This window comes from Egretta garzetta, unplaced genomic scaffold (genome assembly GCF_000687185.1).
Source record: "Egretta garzetta isolate BGI_Z169 unplaced genomic scaffold, ASM68718v1 scaffold45, whole genome shotgun sequence".
NCBI lineage: Eukaryota > Metazoa > Chordata > Aves > Pelecaniformes > Ardeidae > Egretta > Egretta garzetta.
Genome location: NW_009260028.1, coordinates 10,617,177 through 10,640,146, shown reverse-complemented (window position 1 = coordinate 10,640,146; position 22,970 = coordinate 10,617,177). Strand labels below are relative to the sequence as shown.

Here is a 22,970-nt window from a genome sequence, read left to right as displayed (position 1 = left end):
GTCAGGATTTATTTTGTTAACAGGACAAATGGTATCAACTACTTATGATCGCTGTATGCTATGGTTTAAGTTGCTGTTTATATTAGTGAATTAGTTACCGCCTGTCGATTGGAATACAGAGTGTAATGTTCTCAACCACTTGATAGCAATAAAAGATCTAGAATCCTTGGAATTGCTACACTGGCAATGTGATGACAGAGACATCCTACAGATGCTAGTTTAAATCTGGATAATACTACATGTGTAAGTCGTCGTTTACTGGCTATATCAGAGGCAAATTGTAGCTTCTTTCTTTGATCTAATAAGTTGTTAGTTTGCCATGTTAAGAGATGAAGGTTTGATCTGAGGAGCTACGTACACTAGGAAGGGATACCGTTAGTTTGCCATGTTAAGAGATGAAGGTTTGATTGATCTGAGGAGCTACGTATACTAGGAAGGGATACCAAAAAAAAAAAGCTAAAAGCCAGTGTGTCTTTTGTGGACAAGGTCAAAGAATTGAGAAGAACATCCTCTGAACAGGTCAAGGATAAGTATCACAGCAGCTACTAGGCTAGAGGAAGAATTTCTGAAGACAATCTGGAACTCCTTATTTTCTACCTTTCTTTCCAGGCAGAAAATGGCACTCTGTAGGAAAGAAAAACTCTTGCAGAAAGGTTTTGTGCATTTATAGAAAGTGTTACTATGTTAACAGTATAGTTTAAAATGGGATAAACCCCTTCTCCTTTGCTTTCTCTTCTTCAACTGAATGACTTACAGATGAAATGGAAGTTGTACCTCACATTTGCCACTCTTCTCAAAACATTTCTTCTTCATTCAGTTTACTAAGATAGATGTATGGGAAAAGAACAGCACTGAAGTTGGACTAACTAGCAGGTCACAACTTTAATTTGTTACCTTTTGTATCCTGCAAGTGTGAGTTTAATTTCAGGATTATGAAGGTACAGTATCAGTTGTTAAACTCTTGTCTTGTCAGGAACAATGCTGCCAAGACCAGGAAAAGCTGGTACATATGGATCTGAAAATTCAGTTTTCAGCAGCCTGCTCACTAAACCACTGCTGGTGTGGACTGGCTGTTGTATATATTAACTGTCTGTACCTGTACTATAAGCAATGCAATCCTCGTTCTGGGGGTTCAGCTTTCTGTGACCTGTCCTGAAGATTACACCATGTGGTCATAATATGTATTTAAAAAAACATGCCAAGAGTTATGGCAAGTCTTCTGTGCCATATGTACCAGGGTGCTGCAAAGAACACAAACCAGAGATCTTTGTGTCTGTTGAGGAGGACAGAGTTTTGTTTAGTTTAGTCTGTCATTCTGCTTTAGTTGTTACTCCTGCAGGAGAAAATCCCTCTTGAGCACTTATGCAATGGAGTACTAGGTACCATGTTGAGTTCCTCTTGACACAACCCTCTTGCTGCTTTCTCTTAGTGTTGTCTTCAGGAAGTTTGGTTGCAGAATTTGTTTCAGCTCAAAGATGAGTCAGAAGGATCATTTAAATGAGTTACCTCTGCCCCTTCACCTTTTCCTAGCACCTTTTAAAAATTTTTTTTTCCATTTGTTTCTTGAAGAACTGCTTCATCTTTAGTACTGTTTCAGTGGATAGCAAATACTGTTAGGGCTCTGTCAATGTAGTAATAAACAGAGAACTAAAAATTACTTTGGGTTGTTAAGACTGACTGTTCAGCTGAAGGAAAACATAGTCCTTTTTGTAAACTTAGAAGATCTCCCACTAAAGCTCGTTGGGATTTTTCTGGGTTTTTTTTATTTCTCTACAGTAGTTGCAGCTGAAATGTATTTTAGAATTTGTGTGCAACATACTTGTGGATTACAATCATCATAAAGACGAGGACCCTATCCTCTTTCTTGCTTTCATTTTTGATGGATAGACTATAAGATGCTAATGGAAGTTCTTGCTGTTAGTTTCTAGCTATAAGCCTACATGCTCTATACTGTTGAATTTATCTGTGAATTCCAGTTGTCCTAATCAGTACAAAGATGTGATCTTGCCTACCCACAGTGTCTGATCAGGAACCTTCACATGCTTGTTCCCTTTCAAGTGCTCAAATGAAATGAGGAACTTGGCTTTCCATAAGCAGTGGAAGTGCAGAAACTGCAGATGTACTAAAAACAGTCTGTGGAGTTGAGGGGAAGAGATATTCAGGGATAGTGTTATCTACTCAATCATCCTGCATTGGCCAGATTGCATTAGTCTTTGGAAGTGAGTCTTTCCACAGAACTGTACATAACAGCTTTATATTTCTACTAGTTCTTACTGCTTTGAAACAATTAATCTGCCACGTTCAAAAATATTTTTAAAAATGTCCAAAAGGTCATAGTTGTCAATACCAGGAAGGATGTCACAAAGTATATTGCCTATCTTGCACATGTTTAAAGGTTGGGTGCACAAATTGACTTATTAAACTAAGTTGTGATCCTCTGAAGTTTAGGGCATGTATTTAAAACAAAAGCATATAAACAACTCTTCTGAGTTTAAGTCCTCTTTTAAGCGTAGTGCTTAGATGAAGAGAGGAAAGCGTCTTCTGGAAATTCAGAACTGCAGAAAAGGCGAATAGAGGATATCTTTGCTGTTGTATGCATTTTGTGTACTTTTTTTCCCCATAGTCTTAGTGTCAAGCTTCCCTTTAAGGCCAGAACTTTTTTGTCAGTTATGAGCCTATGAGTATTTAATAAGCATGAGTACTTAACAATTTATCTTGTTTTGTGTTCTCACTTCTTACCCTTTCCTATTTGCTGTCACTCCAGTTGATCAGCCTGAAGAATTAGGAGCTAGTGTTTCTGTGACTTTCGAAGAGGTGGAGAAACTACTATACAGACCCCAAGAAGGGGAGTGGGGGATGAGATCTCGTGATGAAGCATGTGAACGGATTATCAATGGTATTGATCAGCTTCTGACTCTTGGTGAGCATGTAATCTAAGCTTTAGGTAGTTTTCTCCTAACGTTACATTTATAAACATGTCCCTGGAATGTCCATGGCACGCTTTAAAAATTATCTATGATGAAGTACTGTCAATGTTCATACATTTTCATGTGAAATTCTTTCTGTTTGCCTGTACTGAGATTTTTATATTTTTATACATCAAATATTTTGTATTTTCATACATCAAGTAAGGTTTTATCAGGAATAATTGCACATAGCAGTTGAACACCTGGCTCAACTGTCATATGCGTACAAGCCTTGAAATAGTTTAATTAATCTTGCTGTTTCTTAACAGACATTTCAGCAGCTTTTGCTGGTCCAGTTGACCTGTGTACATACCCGAAGTACTGTACTGTGATTGCTTATCCAACAGACCTGAACACTATTCGGACAAGACTGGCTAACCGATTTTACAGGTTAGTACTAGCAGAAAAAACAAGGGGGAATGGGGCCTTGTGTTTGTCCGTTGTGAGATGATGTATGGTTATTGCTAGCTGCTGACTTGCTAGTTCTATTAACTGAATTTTAAGAATAAAACTACAGCATGCTAGCATTTCACAAACTTTATGAAGTTGAATTATCAATAATGAGTTGGAAAATGAGTGAGCAAAGATGTGCATTGTTGGTTTTGCTTCCTTGAGAGTGTGTGTATACATACACGTACACACGTACTTCAGTTTTCCATGTGAATGAAAAGTTTGAGACTGCTTTAATGAGACATAAACCAAAGGATATCTATCTTAATCTGAAGTGAACATAAAATTGCTAGATACAATTTTTGCAGCTTTTCAGCTTGGTATTAAAGGTGCAATGTTTTTTTCATTTTAAGGAGAATCTCTGCATTGGTTTGGGAAGTAAGATATATTGAAAGCAATGCTAGGACCTTCAATGAACCCGGGAGTGCTATTGCTAGAGCTGCAAAAAAGATCACTACCCAGCTCTTAAAGTTTATCAAGTAAGTGGCGTTTTAATCTAAACAAGGCTTGAATACTTGAGCTCTTAAACAGTGGGAGAGTATAAGATTCTTAACATCCCTTTGTTGTGAGTCCTGCTGCTTTTGATTTCTTACCATTTTTCAATACACTGCAGGACAGTTGTATAATTCTTTTTGAGTATTATCTTAACTGGGGAAATACTTAAATGTTCAGCATAGAGACATTTTAACTTTTTCCCTTAGTAGTATTCACTGGTATTTATAGTATCAAAACGTCATTGATGTGAAAGTAGCTCAACCTATAAAGTAAGTTCTGTGCTGTCTAGCATGTGTGTAGAAGTTCCTGTTGCGGCTTATCTGAATTAGTTCTGTTTAGAGGTTTATTTTTGAAAGAAGTTAGTGTAGGCAGTCTTCCTGCAGGTAGATCAGGCGTGAAGGCCCCTTTCAAATCCCTAATTTCACCCGCCTCCCCTCAATTCTGAAAGGCATGGTATAGCTGTTTTTCAGACGTAACATTACTTTGTTAATATTATAATCATCTTGTGAGTTTTATATTTCCTTGGATTCTTAGTTACTGTCTTCCAGTTTGTGTAGCTTTTGGTTGTGGCTGGGTTTTGTGGTTTAACCCAGCAAGCAGCTGAACACCACAGAGTCATTCATTCACTTTGCCCCATCCTCAGTGGGATGGGGAAGAAAATTGGAAAAAAGTAAAACCCGTGGGTTGAGATAAAGACAGTTTAATAAAACAGAAGAGGAAAATAATAATAATGATAAGAGAATATACAAAACAACTGATGCATAATGCAGTTGCTTACCAACCGTTGACTGACGGCCCAGCCTGTCCTCAAGCAGTGATTGCTGCTCCCTGGCCAGCTACCCCCAGTGTATATATTGAGCATGATGCCACATGGTCTGGAACACCCCTTCGGCCAGCTGGGGTCGGGTCTCCTGGCTGTGTCCCCTCCCAGCTTCTTGTGCCCCTGGCAGAGCAGGGGAAGCTGAGAAGTCCTTGACTGGTGTAAGCCCTGTTCAGCAACACCTAAACCATCAGTGTGTTATCAACATTCTTCTAGTACTAAATCCAAAACAGCACTATGCCAGCTGCTAGGAAGAAAATTAACTCTATCCCAGCTGAAACCAGGACACTGGGTTTAATCTAGGAAATGATAGCTATGTTTTTGCTATTCCAGTAACAGAGATTTAATTGCATTACAGTGATCAGGACTGTACAAACATTTTTGAACTATGTAGCACAACAGATGATGAACAAGATTGTCTTGGTGCTGGTCTGGTAAGCTTTTTTTGTGGATAATTCCAATAATGTGTGGTGATAAGAAAATACCACCAGACTTCAAATATTTTTGGTAAAATTGCTCAATTATTTTGAGAGAGATGTTTGTGTGTATTTAGACATTCACATAGCTAGTATAAACATGGCATATATTATGACTGTGGGGAATGATGTGATGAGATGAGTTATTAAAATAATTTTGAGTTGTCAATATTTGTTAAGAAGTATAACAAATACGCATTTTGTACTATGACTGTGTGCCATCAACTAGAACAATTCTTCCATGTTTTGTGAGTGGCACTGTATTTCTGAAACAGGTTAATGTGCAGTAATGTAATACAAATATTTCAAGAGTACATTAATAGCTGTCTTTCACTGTATTCTTAGTTATATGCATCTAGTTATTTCTAAGGTCAGAATTGTCATTCATGTAGTCATAAATGCTAAAAGCTGACAAGTGGCATAGCTGTTGCAGCGATACTTTGGCTCTCAATTTCTTTCTGTACCACAATATGAATCATGCATCAAATTTGTGTGCCTCATTGAGAATTTAATAAAGTGCATTTATCTTAAATCCCATAGAGGTAAACATGCACTGTTGTTATGCAGTGAGTGCTGTTTACAGTGCTGTATGTTTATTCATAGTGTACCCCAAACTGCCCAAACTGATATCTCTTTCACATCTTGATTTCTAATTTGGCATTTACTAACAAGACTTTATAGTAGCTGCTCTCCCTTGCAGCTATGTAGGGAAGAAGTTGCACTGACTCATTTTAGTTCTTTATCTCGCTACTTCAGCATCACCGTAGTACTTCCACATTGTAAGGTTTGGTTTTTTACCAAAAAGTAACTTGATCACAAAATGTCTTTTCCTAATCTCAGGACAAGCGAAAATTGGAAAGCTTTATGACATTTATTATGAGTGAATTGAATTACTGATAATCTTTAGTCATTGAGGTTCAAAGCTCTGATGGGTAACTTCTCATTGCAATTTCTGGTGGTGGTTTTTCCTTTGTATTAAGGACAAGAGTTGCAGTTGGTAATCTTCGGTGATAGTATCTAGGATCTTGCTTTCCAAGTCTCTCAAATGCTGTGTTGTATTTTTTTATATGCTCACCTTCTGTCTTACTGAGAAAAATTAGAATGAAAATCCATTTTTACCACAGTATCAAATCCGTTGATACTTTGAGCACCCATTACCTATTTTTTCATACATAATTTTTAAGATGATTGATTTTGTTTTGTGCAGGATGATGAAAAATGTCTTCCAAGAACATCATACAGGAGAAGAAAAGTGAGTTGGCTAATTCTTACCATACACATCCAAATTGGGTCTGGTAGGAAAAATTGGTTGACAGACTGTATTCAACTTCTGTGGAAGTGATGCTTGGTTTTATAAAAATCATAGAATGGAATTTTTCCAATAGTATTAAGGAAAGAAAAGCTTTCCTTAAATAGGTCTTTGCTATTTTAATGCTTCTATACTTGTTCTGTAGAGCTGTCCAGGAAAATCTTACAAGTTTGATACCAGTGCTACTCAGTGTAACGCTTTTCGGTTATCTGTATGATACTGAAGTAAAAGCATTATTCAGCTGAGATGTTTGGAAAAAGTATTCTGAGTGATGGATATTATTCAAATATTTTGAGAATAATTTGGTATCAGTAGGTTTTTTTTTGTGTGTCTTGGTTACTAAGGATATTTGAAAGCAGTAAAAGAAAATTGTATAATTTGTCAGATTTGGAAAAAATCTGCTAGGAGTATAGTGCCCTTTTTGTTAATAAAACTGTGTTTGGAAGTGCATTTTTCTGCTACAGAAATAATTCCAGACAGGTTATCAGGTTTAGTTTTTCTTGCTATATTTCAGTAATGCTTTTTTCTAACTTTTTTTCCCAAGGGACGGGGCTTAAAAAAAGGAAAAAGCCTGAAAAATGGCTATGATGAAAACTGTTGGAAGAAGCAGTGTATGGAACTGGTGAATTTAATTTTCCAGTGTGAAGATTCTGAACCGTTCAGGCAGCCAGTTGATTTGGATCAATATCCTGTAAGTTGTTCTTATTAACCTTGTAAGGTATAAATATTATTTGGTTTTTTTCTCTTAGCATTTGGTACCATAATTAGATCTCCACATTGCTCTTGGAGCTATTTGTTCTCTTTATGGCTTTAGTCCCAAACCATTGAAAGAAACTTGCATTGCTCTGCACTTAGAACTATGAGCTGTATGCTCTACTGCATCAAGATAACATCCATCAAAATATTGACACAGAACACAAAATGACTGTAGAGCAGTGGTGATGTCTACAAATATCCTGATACCTTAAATATGGTTTGAAACCACTTAGTCTTTTTTTTGCTTACATTCTTACTGTCCCTTATAGGGAAATAATTTTAGATAAATCTGTATGTTCTTAATTAAAACTAGTTTCCTGACGGACAGTTTACAAAACCCGGTTACTGAGACTGAGCTATGAACTTGTATGTTCCTTCTCTTTCTCTTAGCTCTTTATGCTCTTCTTGCTAACTCTTTACTCTTTTGTCTAAAAACCCCAATAAACTTTCAAGGGAAAAAAATTCTTAACAAGCATGCAACTGTTTTCCTGTGGACTTCACATCTTGAGTTTGACTCTCACTTCAGGTTTCAAAAACATCTTGAGGTTCTCTAAAACTCATTGGCAGAAGAGAAAGATAAGAGGTGGTTTGGTTTGATGGTTTGTTGGGGTTTTTTTGGTTTGTTTTTGTGTTGTGTTTTTTTTGTTGGTTTTTTTTTTTTTTTAAAAAAAAGGTCAGTTTGTTTCTCATAGTAAAATGCATCAGGGAAGGGATTACATGATGATTTACAACAGTCTCATTTCTCATTTTGGTTAACAATAAAAATATTGGCTTGCATGTTACTGGGTAGTTTTTATTGAGGAAACTGATGATAATTGAAACTGGAAACCTGCATGTGCAAGCATGTGACATTGTGTCAACTCATGATCCTTCAGAAATTCTGAAGATAACCTTGAAAATGAGCAGTTTACATGGGATAATGTAGTGGAGACTTTAAATCAACTAGTCTCAGCAAAAGCATTGTTGTCTGCTGTGGTAGGTGCTTCTGTTTTCAGTTGACGGTTAAGATAATCTGTGGTCATCTAAGCTACCCTTTTCAATTATAGAAATAAAATTTAAGTGGTTTTCCCTTTATACCTTCTTGAATCTTCTTTTCATATGTTTTATCTAGGATTACAGACATATTATAGACACTCCAATGGACTTTGGAACAGTTAAAGAAACTCTGGAAGCTGGAAATTATGACACTCCAATGGAACTGTGCAAAGATATAAGACTAATATTTAGTAATGCAAAATCTTATACTCCAAACAAAAAGTCAAAGGTAGCTGCTACTACTGGGGGTTTTATGCTTGTCTTAATGATTTGAGATACTATTTTGGAAATCGTTTATTTATCAGTATTTTTGATAAAGCTGCTGGTTGGATAGATAATGGGGAGAAGTATGACAAAAATATTTAATATGTTCATTTCTTGTTTATCTAGTATTACATAGGACTGTGTGCTGTGCTTTATCTAGTTCTTTTCTGTACAGTTCTTATTTTAGAAATGTTATTCTTGGATGAAAGGTTCTGTTTTTAATATAAGCCATTTCCTTACCTAGATTTATAGTATGACCTTGAGATTGTCAGCCCTATTTGAAGAGAAAATAAGAAGAATTGTTTCAGACTTCAAAAATGGTCAGAAACAGAATGAAAAACTACGAAGAAACCAGAGGTATACCCGAAGATTTCATAATCAAAGCTCAGTGCAGCACCCTACCAAAATGCTCAGGTAACCAAATTATGAAGTTGTAGAAATATATCACAGCTGACTAATACTCATATTGCCTGTCATATATAGTCTAACAAGAAGAGAACAATTGGTTTATTAAATGGTTAGCTAACTCCAGTGAGACTTTTCATAATTACTTCTCTCGCAGTAGAAGACACACACAAAAAAAGGGTTCTTTTTAGTATAAAACTGGCTGTGAAACAGCAAAGAGACTGAAGATTAGAAAAGCTTGGGGCTTTTGCTTTTGTTTTTTTAAATATTTCATTTAGGAAATCAATATTTAATCTGACTGAAATAATGAGGAATGAAACAAAGATTTACTTGCTGTATATATTACAAAGATTACAAAGCTGCATATATTATGTGTTTTATCATGTACAGAAGAAAGTCAATCGTATGGAATTTATAGAAATTTTCACTTACTGTAGCGTTCTGCTCGTAGCTAGATACGTTTTTTCTCTTTTGAAGGAAAACAAGCTTTTGACACAACTGCTGGTTGACATGATTAACTCATGTTTTTTTAATTTGCACATGGGATAAAGTGAGACAAAATACAAAAGCTAAACATGGTAAATCATTGAAACTGAGCTTATAGCTTTCTGCTGCTGTCCAGCCTTTCTTCTCTGGCAGTGAAAGGATAGGAATAAGAGTTTTAAGGGAAAAAAAATATTCTTAAGAATACATTTTTTTTGCCACGTTTGGCTTTCTTCTCCTAATATTTCAGTGGATTACTTCTACATTTTCAAATTCTGTTATGCATACGTGTTGGATTATGCTACAGGCATACCTGGCAACAAGCTTTAAGCTTTACTGGGATTATTCCTCGGGTTCTCATTTATTCCCAGAGAAATAAAGAAACACACATCAGGACAGGTGGGAATTTTCCTTTGAAATGACACTTCTGCTTGTTTCTGAAGAATTGTATGTGACTTGTAAACAACTCAGTGGTGCTCAGCAGGACTGAGGTTTGAGACTATTTGTGAGAGTGTTTGGATAGCAAAAAGACCATATACATCTTGTGCACCTAGATGAATATCTGAAAACCTGTGCCTGTAAGGAAGCAACTGGCAAAATAGTAGTCCAAAATGTGAAAATAAGTGACTTATCAGGACTGCATGTAGCACTTTAACATGTAGAGTAAGGAAGAATTGAATCAGTGAGTTTCTCTACAAACGTGTTTCATTTTAGGTGGTAAACTTGCTCTAAGGATATGCCTTCTTCGTGTCTTTGGAACTCAGTTTATTGTGGAGTAATGTTAGTATGCATAGCACTTAGTTTGAGGCTTGTGTGCAATTAACAAGAGACTGGGAGTTCAAGAGAAATTGAGGCTACTGTTGTCATTTCCTGGTAAAAAATAAGAGGACATTGCTCTCTAGAAAGCATTCAGTATTAACTTCTTTGTTTCTCAGAGCAGAGAGAGAATGTCCTGTATAACTTCACTAGGAGTGTAGACTGTTATTTTAATGGAAGTGCTTAATGCTTATCCTTGACAAAGTTTAAATTGTCCCACACCATGTTAGCTCACAAATCTAAATACCCTTCCATAAATCTAAAATAGTATGGCATACAGTTAGTTAAGCTTTCAGAGAGAAGTAAAATACATATGTTAAAATACATAATTAACACTATTTCCCGTAGTTTTACAACTTGTGCTGCTTTTACTTCTTTCCCCTTTCACTAGAAATTTGAAGCAGAAACCATTAAAGTCTCAGGCAAAAACTGAATCTGAGCAGGAAGATTCTTTTACTCAACCTACCTCAAGCAGAGCCGCCTGTGTTGCAAGCCATAAAACGAATGCTAGCAATTACAACCGTAGTTCCTCTGGCGAATCCTCTGATTCTGCGTGCCTGGCATCCTTTGAAAGGAATGGAAAAGCTAGATCCACAACACTAACAAATTGTTCTGCGTTATCATCAGGTCAGAAATTGAATCTGTTTCAGATGAGGATTTTCATCTTGGTCTTATCTGAATTGCCCACTAACATTTCCTTTCCTTTATTATTTTACTTGAAACGTAAATACAGGTTAAAGAAGCTTCCTGTCACTGAACACTGTATAAATACAGAGTGGTATATTTTGTAGAGCTATCAATTTCATGCACGTAAGACATTAAGGCGTGATAGTGTATTGCAAGATAATATCATGAGGAAATTTTTAAGATTTCCTGGGTCAGCAAAATGTAGCTCTTAACTGGAAGCTAACTGTGTGTTTAGAATTCTAATCAACAGTTGTTATTTTTTTTAACAGAAAGTGAAGTAGAAGGTTCTTTGGTTTCTTCACCTACTTCCTCTTCATCCTCTACAAGTAGCTCAGAAGACAGCAAAGAAAGCTCTGTGGCTCTTGTGTCGCCTCCACTACACAATGGTGTATGTAAAAGAAAGAACAGCAATCGTAGGATAACTAGAAATCGAGCTGCTCAGAGAAAACAAATAGGTAAGATTTGAGAACTTTCTTGTGAATGACAACACAAGTGTGTGTATATGTATGTAACTAAATGCAAGTAATATTTTTTTAATTTGTTGTATATGTAAGTTACTAACAGTTTGGTGGTAGTTCTGAAGCTCTCAAAATACTATATTCAGTTTTTAAAAAGATTATTTTTTTTTTTTTCAGTACTTAGGGGAGGAGGGCAGAAACCAAGAGCCTGGTGAGAGGGAATGTCTTGCAACATTTTATATCTTAATGAAAGTAAAAGCAGTAATTTGTAAAGCGGTTCTAATTTTCACAAAACTAGAATGAATCCGGAAATTTACGACATAGCTAAATAATTCCTCTTGGCAGACAACAAAAGCACATAACTATTACTAGGAGTGTATTTCGTTTGTCATGTCTGTGGGGTGAACCTGTTCCAGACTTGACAAGCCTTAAGAAGCTGCTATTTTTATATTTAAGATCTTGATCTCTCCTTTCCTTTACAGGAACACTTCTTCAGGAGAATGGGAATACAAGAAAAACTGCCAGGAAAAAGTTATATGGAAGTGACTCTGAAAATACTTCGGTGGCGACATCTGAGTCGCTCAGTAATAATACTAGTAGGCATAGAAAAACTCCACGCAGAAGTGCTGCTGTGGCTGCTAATAAGTTAAGGCTAATGAGTGATGTGGAAGAAGAGGTGTCAAGCTCGGAAAGTATTGGCATTGGATGCAAGAATAGAAAACTGCCTCACCGAAATGCCTCAGCTGCAGCCAGGCGAATGTTACTGGAGGGGTCTGAGGATGATGCAGGCTTAAAGTCTGAAAGTGAAAAAGAAATAGAAGAGCAGCTTACCAAGAGGAAAATTCTTTCTCAGCCTGGTTCATCTACTGCACGAAGAAAATTTGTTAGTGAATCTGAAAATGGAACTTCAGATTCTGAGACAGACACACAAATGAAGCAGAAAAACTGGCAGAGCAATGGTCATAAACAGTTACGTGGGACAGTCCATTCTGTATCTCCCAAAATGAAAAGTCCCACCCTAGACTTTTCAGAGGAGGACTCCAAAAGCCATAACTCAGAGGATGGGAGCAGTCAAAAAGTTTCTGACCAGTCAACATCTGCACATAATAAGCCTGCAGTGAGCAACTCTGAGGATGAAGAGGATTCTGAATCAGATAGGTGGAATGGCAGAAAAGCAACTGGTCTGCAGGTTGCTGCTCCATTAAAAAAAGCAAAAGTCTTGAGTGATTTGGAGGACACAGCAGAATCTGAAACAGAAGACAGAGAGGATGGGAGAAGTTTTATCATGGAGAGCTTGGTGCCGACTAGAATTGCAAGGAGTTCAAAATCTGGACCTGGTGCCAGTTTCAATCACTCTTCTGACACAGAATCTGAGATAGACTCCAATAACAGTAATTATTGTGAAACTTCTCCAAAAACAAAAAAGAGGAAGAGAAAAGGAAAAACAAAACTCGTTAAAAAAGGTAAAATTTTTAAAGTTAATGCATCTTAACTCTTGATACTGACTAGAGGAAGGAGACAACGTAAGATTAGTGACTGGATAATGGCTGGGAGGATTTGGGCTATACAAAGTATAATAGTGTTCCTTGTTCTAAAATAACTACAAATGGGGGAAGGAGAATTGTAAGGTACGATGATGATGATGCCAACAGTGTCTAGAAGTCTAGACAGGTTTGGAACTGGGAGGTTAACAAACGCAGTACCGAGAGAAAACTATTACAGTTTGGTGTACTTCTATGGTATTTAGAATTCAGACTGAAGGCTGGCCATTCTTGTGCAATTCAGGCGATACAATTCACTATGAAAAACTTGTCATTAAATCATGATTGTTCTTTCCATATTGAATTTGCACTTGCTTATATATGTAGCAGTATATAGTAAGTAAAATACCTATTCTGAAGTAATACTGCTGTGCATGCTTGTTCTGACAGTTAAACTTGAGAAAAACTGGCTTTCAGGTTGTTGGTTGTAGGCAATATTGTAAAGGGTGCTGTGAATGAGTTCTGTGGTATGCAGCTCAAGGTAGTCGAAAATCTCAAAAGGAGTGGTACATTTTCTGGTTTTGGCCTGCTCCTTGTTTTGAGACTATCAGTAACTAAACCCCTGTGGTTTGTAGTCCTGTTACCTTGATTTTGTGGGTAAAGTAATAATTCTTACTTTAGATTATCTTAAATTTCTGTTGAAATTTTCTGTGCTAAAGCAGACTTACAACTATTATTTTCAATTGAGGTAACTGTATTTATAGTCTTTCAAAATGAATTTGATTGAAAGGTGTTTTAATTATTCTTACTTCCATGGTGTGTACTGGAACCTGTAACTTGATTTGACTTTTGGATTTTATTCTGTCAGTGATGTGTAGTGTCCTTAAGACAGAGAGACACTTTGATGCTGCATTGGTAGTATTCTGATGCATGTCTGGCTTTCCCAGATTTAACATGCCAGGGACTGGGTGGTTTTGGGGGGGAGGTTGTTTGTGGGGGTGCTGTTACCGATACAGTGGTGACCCTCCTATTCCTTGCTTGCTTTAGTTTCATAGGTTCATAGGTGTCTAGGCAATGTTGTATCTAATTAAAGTATCATGTCACTGCTCTAACTACATTATCATGCTGATAAGACATTACATGAGATCTCTGTAAAGCAGTTAACAACAGCCAACTGAAGGGCAGAAATTCCAGATAGTTGCAGAAGCAAGATTTACCAGTCCACCTGTTTCAAAAAGTTTAGGGTTTTGGTTTTTTGTTTTTTCTATCATTTTGCCTGTCACTCAAATGCTTGTGTGTGCTTGCATGCAGTATGATTTGGAGATTTGGTTTTGGGCGGGTTTTTTTAAGCTTACCAGAATGATGCCAAGACTTATTAAAACAGGTTCTGTAAATTATGTATGTTATGTGTCTTCATATCATTACGGGATTGGTCCTGACTTAGAATTTGAAAGACTGTTCAGAGGTTAGTATTTGATCTAATCCTTCCAAACCTGTCACTGAATCACAGGGAAAAGATTACGAACCTCTAAAAACTTCTTAGGAATTTTGACTGTGATTGTGGTTTTTGGTGTGGGGGGTGTGTGTGTGTGCGCGCGCGTGTGTCCCAAAGAAAAAAAAAATTGTGAAAGATCTTAAGTGCTCTTAAAAGACTTGACTTGAGAAAATACCAGTAAGTGGCAATAGATGCAGTTGGATCATTAACTTTTTCTGTATCTGCCGAGTGCAAATTGTCAGAATGCTTTACAGTGAGCAAAGCAAATTTTTCAGGCTTTGAGAGCTTTCATGACTTGCAGTTTCCTAAAGATGAACATACTCATTTTCCATGTACAGGATTGTATTGTGTGAACTACTTACTGCACACGCTTTTACATAGTGTGCTTGGTTGTCAACTGGGGCTAAACTATGACACTTCATTATATAGCTTTTGTTTTATTGTTACGGTGCAAAGACTAGTCTTTCCCAGCAGTCTTCCTGTTACTGCATGGAAGGAAACATACACAGGAAAATTGAGTTAGCAAAACTCTCAAAGTTTAACAAGCTATTAGTCACTTGCTGAGCATCTGCTGTGTCAAGGAATCTCTCAGTGTTGAGAAACAAGGGATCTCTCTGCCTCGGGCAAGGAAGGATCTCTGAATCTCAGGTGAGAAATCTCAAACCTTGAGAGGCATCCCCGCTCAAGGGGAGAGTCACTTGGCGGTGGTCTAGCTGCAGTTCAGTGGGACCTCAAACAGGGTTCGTACAATGATCTGCCATTGGTGAAAGGTCTCTCTGCCTTGAGGAGCAACCTTGAGAGGCGTCCAGGCTCAAGGGGAGATCACCGCCATGCTGCCTAGCAGGGAGAGCTCAGAGAAGGCTCACTCAGGTTGTCGTGTTTATGGGATAAAGTGGTTGCCTCGTAGTCAAATTGCACACAATGGAAAGGTAGGCATGAGACTCCTTGTACTCACAGCTTCCTTTGCTTTTTGATAAATGAGTTTTGGAAAAGCCACCTGTAATTTATGCATTAATCACATGATTGGCATTCCAAACTTATATTTATTGATGTATACTGCATCACTCTTTTTTTGTGGGTTTTTGGAGAACAGGTTGAAACTAGAGTTCTTGGCCCAGCTACAGTTCAGCCCTTTTACCTCCTGTGGAGCCTGTACCAAACTACTGCTAGTTTGGTTAAGGGAGCGCATCCTTCCCACTTCCTCACCTGCCTCCCTCAAGCAAAGCAGTCTGCAGTGTTTAGCCCTAGCACATGGGTTTACAGGAATTTAGTGCCCCACAAACAGTTATCAAAAGGCTTTAAGAGAATGAAAGAAAAAAAGGTACTCAAGCTCAAGGGGGTCAGTTAGTTGATTTCCATATCAAGCATGCAAAACAGAATTAAACATTTCTGGTTCACGTAATATTTGAAAAGAGTTGAAGACTGGTTTTGAGCAAAAATTCACATCAGTGTTTTCAATTACTTCCTACATCACTTAATTTGGCAGTTGAGAAAAGAAAGAGCCATCTTCAGTACTGCATTATAGGAGTAAAATCCCTGTGTGTCCATGCTGTTTCCTTTCCAATGCTCAGTGTCAACCGAATGCTGCCTTGCCAAAAAATAAGAAAGGATTATTTTTGGCGATGTATTTTTCTTTTTCTTCCAGACTGAGTACGTTTTTAACAGCCTTGTCAGTTTGATTGTTTCACATCGGTGTGCCCTCTCAGGTGGTAGTGGCTTTGATATACACTTGTAATGCAGCGGTTTAAGGCTCTTGAGAAGAAAATATTTGTCTCTTGAGATGAATCTGTCCTGACAGTTTTCCATAAGGAATTACTGCTTTTGTACAAAAAAGATCTTGCTGCAAAACATACTGAAAACATTTCTTAATGTTTTAACATTAGCAATGCGAAAGGATGCCAGGTGGACCTGAGGAGCAGCAATAAAGAGCTACCAAGTTCTGTAACTGGCTATTGAACTCCAGACTTGTCAGAACTATGTTGCCATAGTCACTTCCTAAAACTTGAGAAAATTGGGGGGTGGGGAGGGAATCTTTTAATAAGCTTTATAGAATTGAAAAATCTTACTTGAATGTGCTTCCTATGTCAGAACTCCCAAGTCAAATATAAAACTTTTGGGGTTTTGGGGTGGTTTTTTTTGGAGGCTTGTACTGTTACTTTGAGAAGATTTGAAGAGACTTTTAATACAGCAAAAAGGAAAGGTATTTGTACAAATACCTCATCTAGTGGAACTTGTAGTTTTTGGAGTAGGCAATTGGTAACATTTCTCATATCAAGCTTGTCTTAACATCTTATTTTTAAAGGGAAACAAGACTGGTTAATTTAAAAAAACTTTCCTTACACTTTTTATGTAAACATTTCCTGTGAAATATGTAGAAGCTGTCACACTGGGCAGCCAACACTGAGCTTTTGGGCTCTTCAGTTTGTCCTTTGAAGGTAACATAGATGTTTTAACTATTTATATTGTAGTGTTTTAAAGCTTGATGAAAATCTGGTTTCTCTTCTTGCCAGTTCTTTAACGCTCGGGTTAAACTGTAGCTTCTGCTATATTGTACCTCTTATACCCATGGGTGTGAAACATTTTTGGTCAGCTGGGGTCAGCTGTCCTGGCTGTGCCCCCTCCCAGCTTCTTGTGCCCCTGGCAGAGCATGGGAAGCGGAAAAAGTCCTTGACTCAAGGTGTAAACACTACTCAGCAACAACTAAACCATCAGTGTGTTATCAGCATTCTTCTAGTACTAAATCCAAACCACAGCACTATGCCAGCTACTAGGAAGAAAATTAATACTATCCCAGCCGAAACCAGGACATAGGGAAATCTTAATCCTAGGGTCGGGTTATACATTTCCACACTTCCCAACTGATAAAAATGTCTCTTTGACGCAGTAAGTTCTGTGCTGTTGTTTGCCACCACTACTATGTGATGCTGTATGGTTACCTTTACTTACAGTATTTTCCCATTTGAAGTGTAATTTACCATGTTAAAGCTCTTTGCTCCTGCTTGTTCTGGCCTACCTCATAACATCTATGAGCAGTAGCCGTATGGTGTGTACATGCCTACGTAGTACTGGAGGACAGTGTGTCATTTAAGCTTTAGCTCTTCAGGTTTTGTAATCTGTGAATTAGTTCACCTTTTATAAGTTGGTTAGTTCACCTTTTATAAGTCTGGTTAAGCTGGCCAGAAGGAGCAAGGAACTGAACCTTACTCGGTTTTAAGCCTCAGGCTAGCGTTCCTGTCTCTGGGTGGCTAGCATTCTCAGAAAGCATTTGGCCATTAGCAGTTCAGAGAGTTGAAACGAAGTTAGCAAAACAAGCTAGTTCCAGCCCTCTGTAAAGGAAGATGAGAGAGCATGCCCTCTATAAACTCCTCATTTCTCTAAACTGCTATGTGAAAAAATATTTAGTTCCCTGGCATTCTGCAAATACACAGCGGCTGCCGTGATTTTTCCCTCTGTTTGCTGAGTACAGGAGGGAATCTTCAAAAGCAATGAGCTTAAGCTAGAACAAAATTGACTGTTATCAGGAGATAGTAGGCTAATACTAAGTAGGGGCTTTAATGGAGCACGTTTATCCATTTCGCTCATAAAACCAGTAACAGCTACAAAGAAATGAGAGATGGACAACAATCTTGGGAAAACTAACTTTGCAAAACACATTTCTGCTAAAATAGCAACATTTTGTTGGGTTTTATATCAAGTCTATGCAAATCAATTTACTTCAAGAACTTCTGCTTTTAATTTGTATTGATACCTATGAGTAATACTGTTTTATTTAGAAGGTAAAAATTTAAACCATTGATCTTTGTAGCATTGTTCACATTATTTACAGATTGAATATTTGTTTTAAAACCCAACATAAGAAGCAAGTGCTATATTAAAAATACTGAAGATTCACTGTTAGAAGCAATCTTATTCCAGTTGCTAAGGAACTGAACTGTTTAATTGTTTTCTGTGTGTGTGAAACAATTCTAAAATTGAAATCCATCCAGGGCGTGTGTCTACATAAAATACAATAATACCTTTTTTAGCATAAAAAGGTCTCAAATGTGTAATAATTAATTTTGAAAGTTCATTCTAGTAAGAAAATTACAGCTTCTAACGATAGAAGTGCTAGTAATATGAAAGCATTTGTTTGCTAAGTTAGGTAATTTGTAATTTCTAAACTAATTACTAGAGTGATACTAAAGAATGTTACTTTCAAATCCTTCCATTATCTCAAAGCAAAAGCATAATCCTGAGAGTTAAAAGTATGCATGGGACTGGCTGACTTTATTTTTAGTAAATGATTAAGGTAAATTCCATGTAATAGTTGAAATTAAAAAAAAAAAAAAAGAAAATGTTTTTTGTGTATGTTATTAAACATGGTAGTGTTTGTGCTTAATACACGAATTATGTCAGGAATGTAAGTTATTAAAAAACCTACAAATCTTTATTTTGTAGAATCAACGTCTGAGGAGACTGGACAAAGTGCAAAAGTGCTCAGGAGCAGGACATGTATCATTAACTACAAGAAACACATAAAGCTGTGTAATGTGACTGAGAAGAAAAATCCACGCAGATGTGCCACTTTGGCAGCTAATAAGATTAAGATAATGAGCGATACAAAGGAAGAATTATCAAGCTCGGAAAGTGTTTACACAGTAAAAAAGAACAGAAGGCAGCTTCATGGCAACGTGTCTGCAGCGTCCAGGAAGAAACTGATCAGCAACTCGGAGGTAGATGCTTGCTTAAAGTCTGAAAATGAGAAAGAACAGCTTTCTAGCAGAAAAAAACTTTCCTACCCTGAATCATCTACCCTTAAAAGAAAATATATTAGTGAGTCTGAGAATGAAAAAACAGAGTCTGAGGCAGAGCTAAAGGTGACTCCAAAGCAGAGTGATGATAACCACAAGCAGACACATAAAACATTCTGTGCTGTAGCTCTTAAAAATCTCAAATACGTCTGTTCAGAGAATTCCACAAACCACAAGATGGAAAATGGGAGAAACTGGGGAAGTTCTAGTCAGTCAACTTCAGCCCACAACCATCATACGAGCAACTCTGAAGAGGACATAGATTCTGACTTAGCTAAACATGAAACTAAAAATATCAGAGAAGTATCAAATAAAAAATCTAGACCTTCTGTCAAAAGATCAAAATTACTGGATGACTTCAAAGAAGCAGCAGAACCTGAAACAGGGGGGAAGAAAGATGAGAAAAGCTCAGCATCAGAGAATTTGGCAGCACCTGGGACTGCAGGAAGCTCAAAAGCCAGTTTCAATTGTTCTTCTGATACCGACTCTGGAACTGATAACAGTACCTATAGTGATGCCACAGAAACAAGAAAGAGGAAACGGAAATTGGAAATCGTTAGAAAAGAAACTACCAATTCTAAGCCTTCCAGAAGACCCCAGCGAAGGAAACGTTGGAAACCTAACCAAGAAAATGACTCTGAAGATTTGGATTACACCAAATATAGAAGAGCTAATCGGCGTTCTAAGATAAGAACTCGGAACGGCGGTAGACGGACTGTGAGATACGACGATTGTGACGACGACGACGATGACAGAGGTTTAGATGATACAGATTGCGAAACGTAACCTTAAAAGGAAAAGCCAGCCCACTTTTTTTTTTTTTTTTAATGGTAATAGCACTAGAACTCATGATGGATGCTGGCTTTTCTTTGTCCTACATTTCAGGGAATATATTTATATTTTTCTATGAAAAAGTTATGAATGTGATTAGATGATGACTTACTCCTTTTCATATTTTGACTTGCACTTGCCTGCCCATGTAGCAGCATTTAGCACAGATGCCAAAATGTGCCTCATTATAGGGGCAATTTTTTGTCTTTACCGGTATTTTATTACATATAACGAGTTAAAAAAAAAAAAATGTTAAAACACTGCGCAACAGGTGAATAGCAGTATGTTGAGTATTATTGTTATGGGTGCTGCAATGGAATACTACCTAGGTCATACAACATTCAAGAACAGATTTCAAACATCTCTAATGCTGTATGAAATCATATACAATAGTAACAGGCTTATAAATAATATTGTACACTATAGAAATCTGGCAGATGCTAGCATTGCATCAAAAAAGGAATGAACGGTCACTTGGCTAATAACTTTACAACTTGTATTAGTACAGAGGTTAAATGTTCTGTACTTCCATTATTGATAACGTGCAACTAGAACCAGTTACCAGTGAAGAAGCTTATTTGCCAGTTAAAAAAAAGCATATTGGTGCTGGTGAAGAGAGGGTTTATGCTGACAGGTAGTACTATCATCATTAATGTGACTTCTATACTGTAAACTTAAGAATATGAAATGCAGGTGAACTCTTGGGCCTAAGGGTTTTTGTGTGTTTTCTTTATAAAATAGAAAAACAAACAAAACACTTGTTCTGTTTTCTTTATGCGTGAAAAGCTTGAGGTGCAGGATTCTTACATTCCAGACCTTTTTGCTACATCTCTGTTGTTCTTCCGTATTTAAACTTTTAAGTGCTTTAATGTTAGACTTCTCATTGATTAAACCTCACGAGTTTCTGATTACTGCAGTACATCTCCTATTTTTGAAATGTTTGAGGTGGCCGTTGTTGACAGGGAATAGTTCTTGCATAGAAGATAGGAGGAAAATGTCTCCAGGAAGCACGTGTAAATTCTTGGTTGGCCATGTATCAACTAGGAGAACGCGTAGCGCCTCTCAGCTCTTGCCTCGCTTTTCCCCGGAGCTGCGCTGGCAGAAGCCCCACCATCGCTGCCTTCCGTCCAGCACCGGGCGCTTGGTGATCTCGGCTCCTTCCCCACTCTCCACTGCAGGTGTCCTCCCTCTGCTCTGCCGGTTCCCTTTCTTGCCCTTAGTAGGAGTTAGTGATTCCTGATCTCACTGCTCAATAGGAGATACGTTAGAGTATTGGCTTTATCCTAACCTGGCTCATTTTAACTGAAACAGCAAGCTTGTGAATTTGTTTTCCAGCAGATTGAACAGGTAGGATATGGAAGGGGGTGGGATGGAGGGGTGGTGGTGAGGGGGGAGCCAGTGCTGCTGCATAATCACAGTTACTGATGCCTCAACTGGCTGTACAAATGGAGTGGAATAATGGGGAGCCTTACATGCTGCCTACCGGCCGTCAGCGAGAACCACTTCTCCAGCAATGTCGCTGACATTATGTGCCAAAAGGTCTATTTGTCATCACATCATTTTGGCATCTAGAATGTTCTCTATGTATAGAGAAATAATTTTTTTTTTCAATGTGCCAAAAGGTCTATTTGTCATCACATCATTTTGGCACCTAGAATGTTCTCTATGTATAGAGAAATAATTTTTTTTTTCTTTCCTTAAAGCTTCTATATGAAGTCCAAAACCAACCTAGGTTATATCATTCTTGCCCCAGGATTTTTCTTTCTTTAGAATTTAGTCCTTAATATGATACAATAGAATTTGGTAAATCCAAGATACGTGTTTATCTGCATTCTTTAAGTTGTTTTTAAAATATGAACGCAGTTGTGTTTAGTCATGAAACTTCGAGGTAGCTTTGTGTATCTTACCTTGCAGGGGCAACTGTTAACAGACAGTAAGGCAACTGGTATTTTTATATTCTGCGTAAACTGAATGCGTTGTTCAGCAGCCGCTTATGATCGATGTTCTGTGGAGCATGACCTCCAGTATAGGAATAAATACTGGTGTAACAGCTCTCCAGTGAACATCAGAGGTTTTATTAATCTTTAAGCTTAAACAGCTCCAATGGGACTGGCAGGTTTGTAGTTCTAATTCAGGCTTAGATGTGAAAAGATGGTTGTCTTTCTCGCCCTGTGTCGGATGCCGTGTTCCCTGTCATGCCCCACGCGTGCATGAACCAACGTTTTATTTAATAATAAAGCAAATGCTGTCTTGTATTTCCTGGCTTTAGACATAGAGACAGGTTCCAAAGAGCCAGTAGGAGGAGAAATGATGGAACTGGAAAGGCACTTGTATGCTTTCACCCTCTTAAGAGTTGGAGGGAGTTGGCTGCATTTATTGTTTTATTTATTTAAAGGAGGGTGCTTGCTTTTGCCAGAACAGGCTCTTTTCAGCCTTGCAGAAAGCAGTAATTTTGCCTTCCAGGTAACTCTAATGCTTCAGCAGCCTGTATTTGGTCTAGCTGTGCTCAGGGAAGTGAAGTGAGGGAGTAGGCCTGCAGAAGTGGATAAATAAAGCCGCCCGATGGGTTGCAGTTGTAAGCTGGGTTGGTTGGGGTTTGAGTGGTCTTTTTGTTGTTTTGCTTGTTTGTTTGGGTTGGGGTTGTTTTTTTGTTTGTTTTTTTGGTTTTGTTTTTTTTGTGGGGTGGGGTGTTGGTGTTCGTTTTTTAAAGCAGGACCCAAATCTGGGGTGGCGAGTAGCACGAAGAGAGGAGGAGGATACCAAAAGCGCAGGAGAATCAAATTCTTTAGCATCGATCAAGACTTTGGCGACGTAACGCGTAGAAGCGGACCAAAGTAAAGCTGTACGTGGAACGGTACCGTCACGCTCGCTCTCCTCCTCGCGCGTCCGGTACGCCCGGCCTTGCCGCACCGGGGTCTCTCCGCGCACACGCCACGGGGGCGCCTCCATTTTA

At 37.8% G+C, this 22,970-nt stretch overlaps 1 protein-coding gene across 2 annotated transcripts in view; it reads left to right on the top strand.

The window, feature by feature from the left end:
- BRWD1 (bromodomain and WD repeat domain containing 1) overlaps window positions 1-20,811 on the top strand; it is a 59,930-nt gene extending 39,119 nt beyond the window's left edge. Inside the window, exons 29-40 of one of the 2 annotated variants that reach the window (XM_035896535.1) lie at window positions 2,765-2,920; window positions 3,236-3,356; window positions 3,770-3,895; window positions 5,090-5,165; window positions 6,415-6,459; window positions 7,061-7,207; window positions 8,384-8,536; window positions 8,816-8,985; window positions 10,667-10,902; window positions 11,232-11,417; window positions 11,903-12,883; window positions 18,834-20,811. In XM_035896535.1, coding sequence (XP_035752428.1) covers window positions 2,765-2,920; window positions 3,236-3,356; window positions 3,770-3,895; window positions 5,090-5,165; window positions 6,415-6,459; window positions 7,061-7,207; window positions 8,384-8,536; window positions 8,816-8,985; window positions 10,667-10,902; window positions 11,232-11,417; window positions 11,903-12,883; window positions 18,834-19,972 — 3,536 coding nt within the window. In that variant the 3' untranslated portion in view covers window positions 19,973-20,811. The remainder of the gene's footprint in view (window positions 1-2,764; window positions 2,921-3,235; window positions 3,357-3,769; window positions 3,896-5,089; window positions 5,166-6,414; window positions 6,460-7,060; window positions 7,208-8,383; window positions 8,537-8,815; window positions 8,986-10,666; window positions 10,903-11,231; window positions 11,418-11,902; window positions 12,884-18,833) is intronic. The other variant, XM_035896534.1, reaches the window with a different exon arrangement.
- The last annotated feature ends 2,159 nt before the right edge of the window (window positions 20,812-22,970 follow it).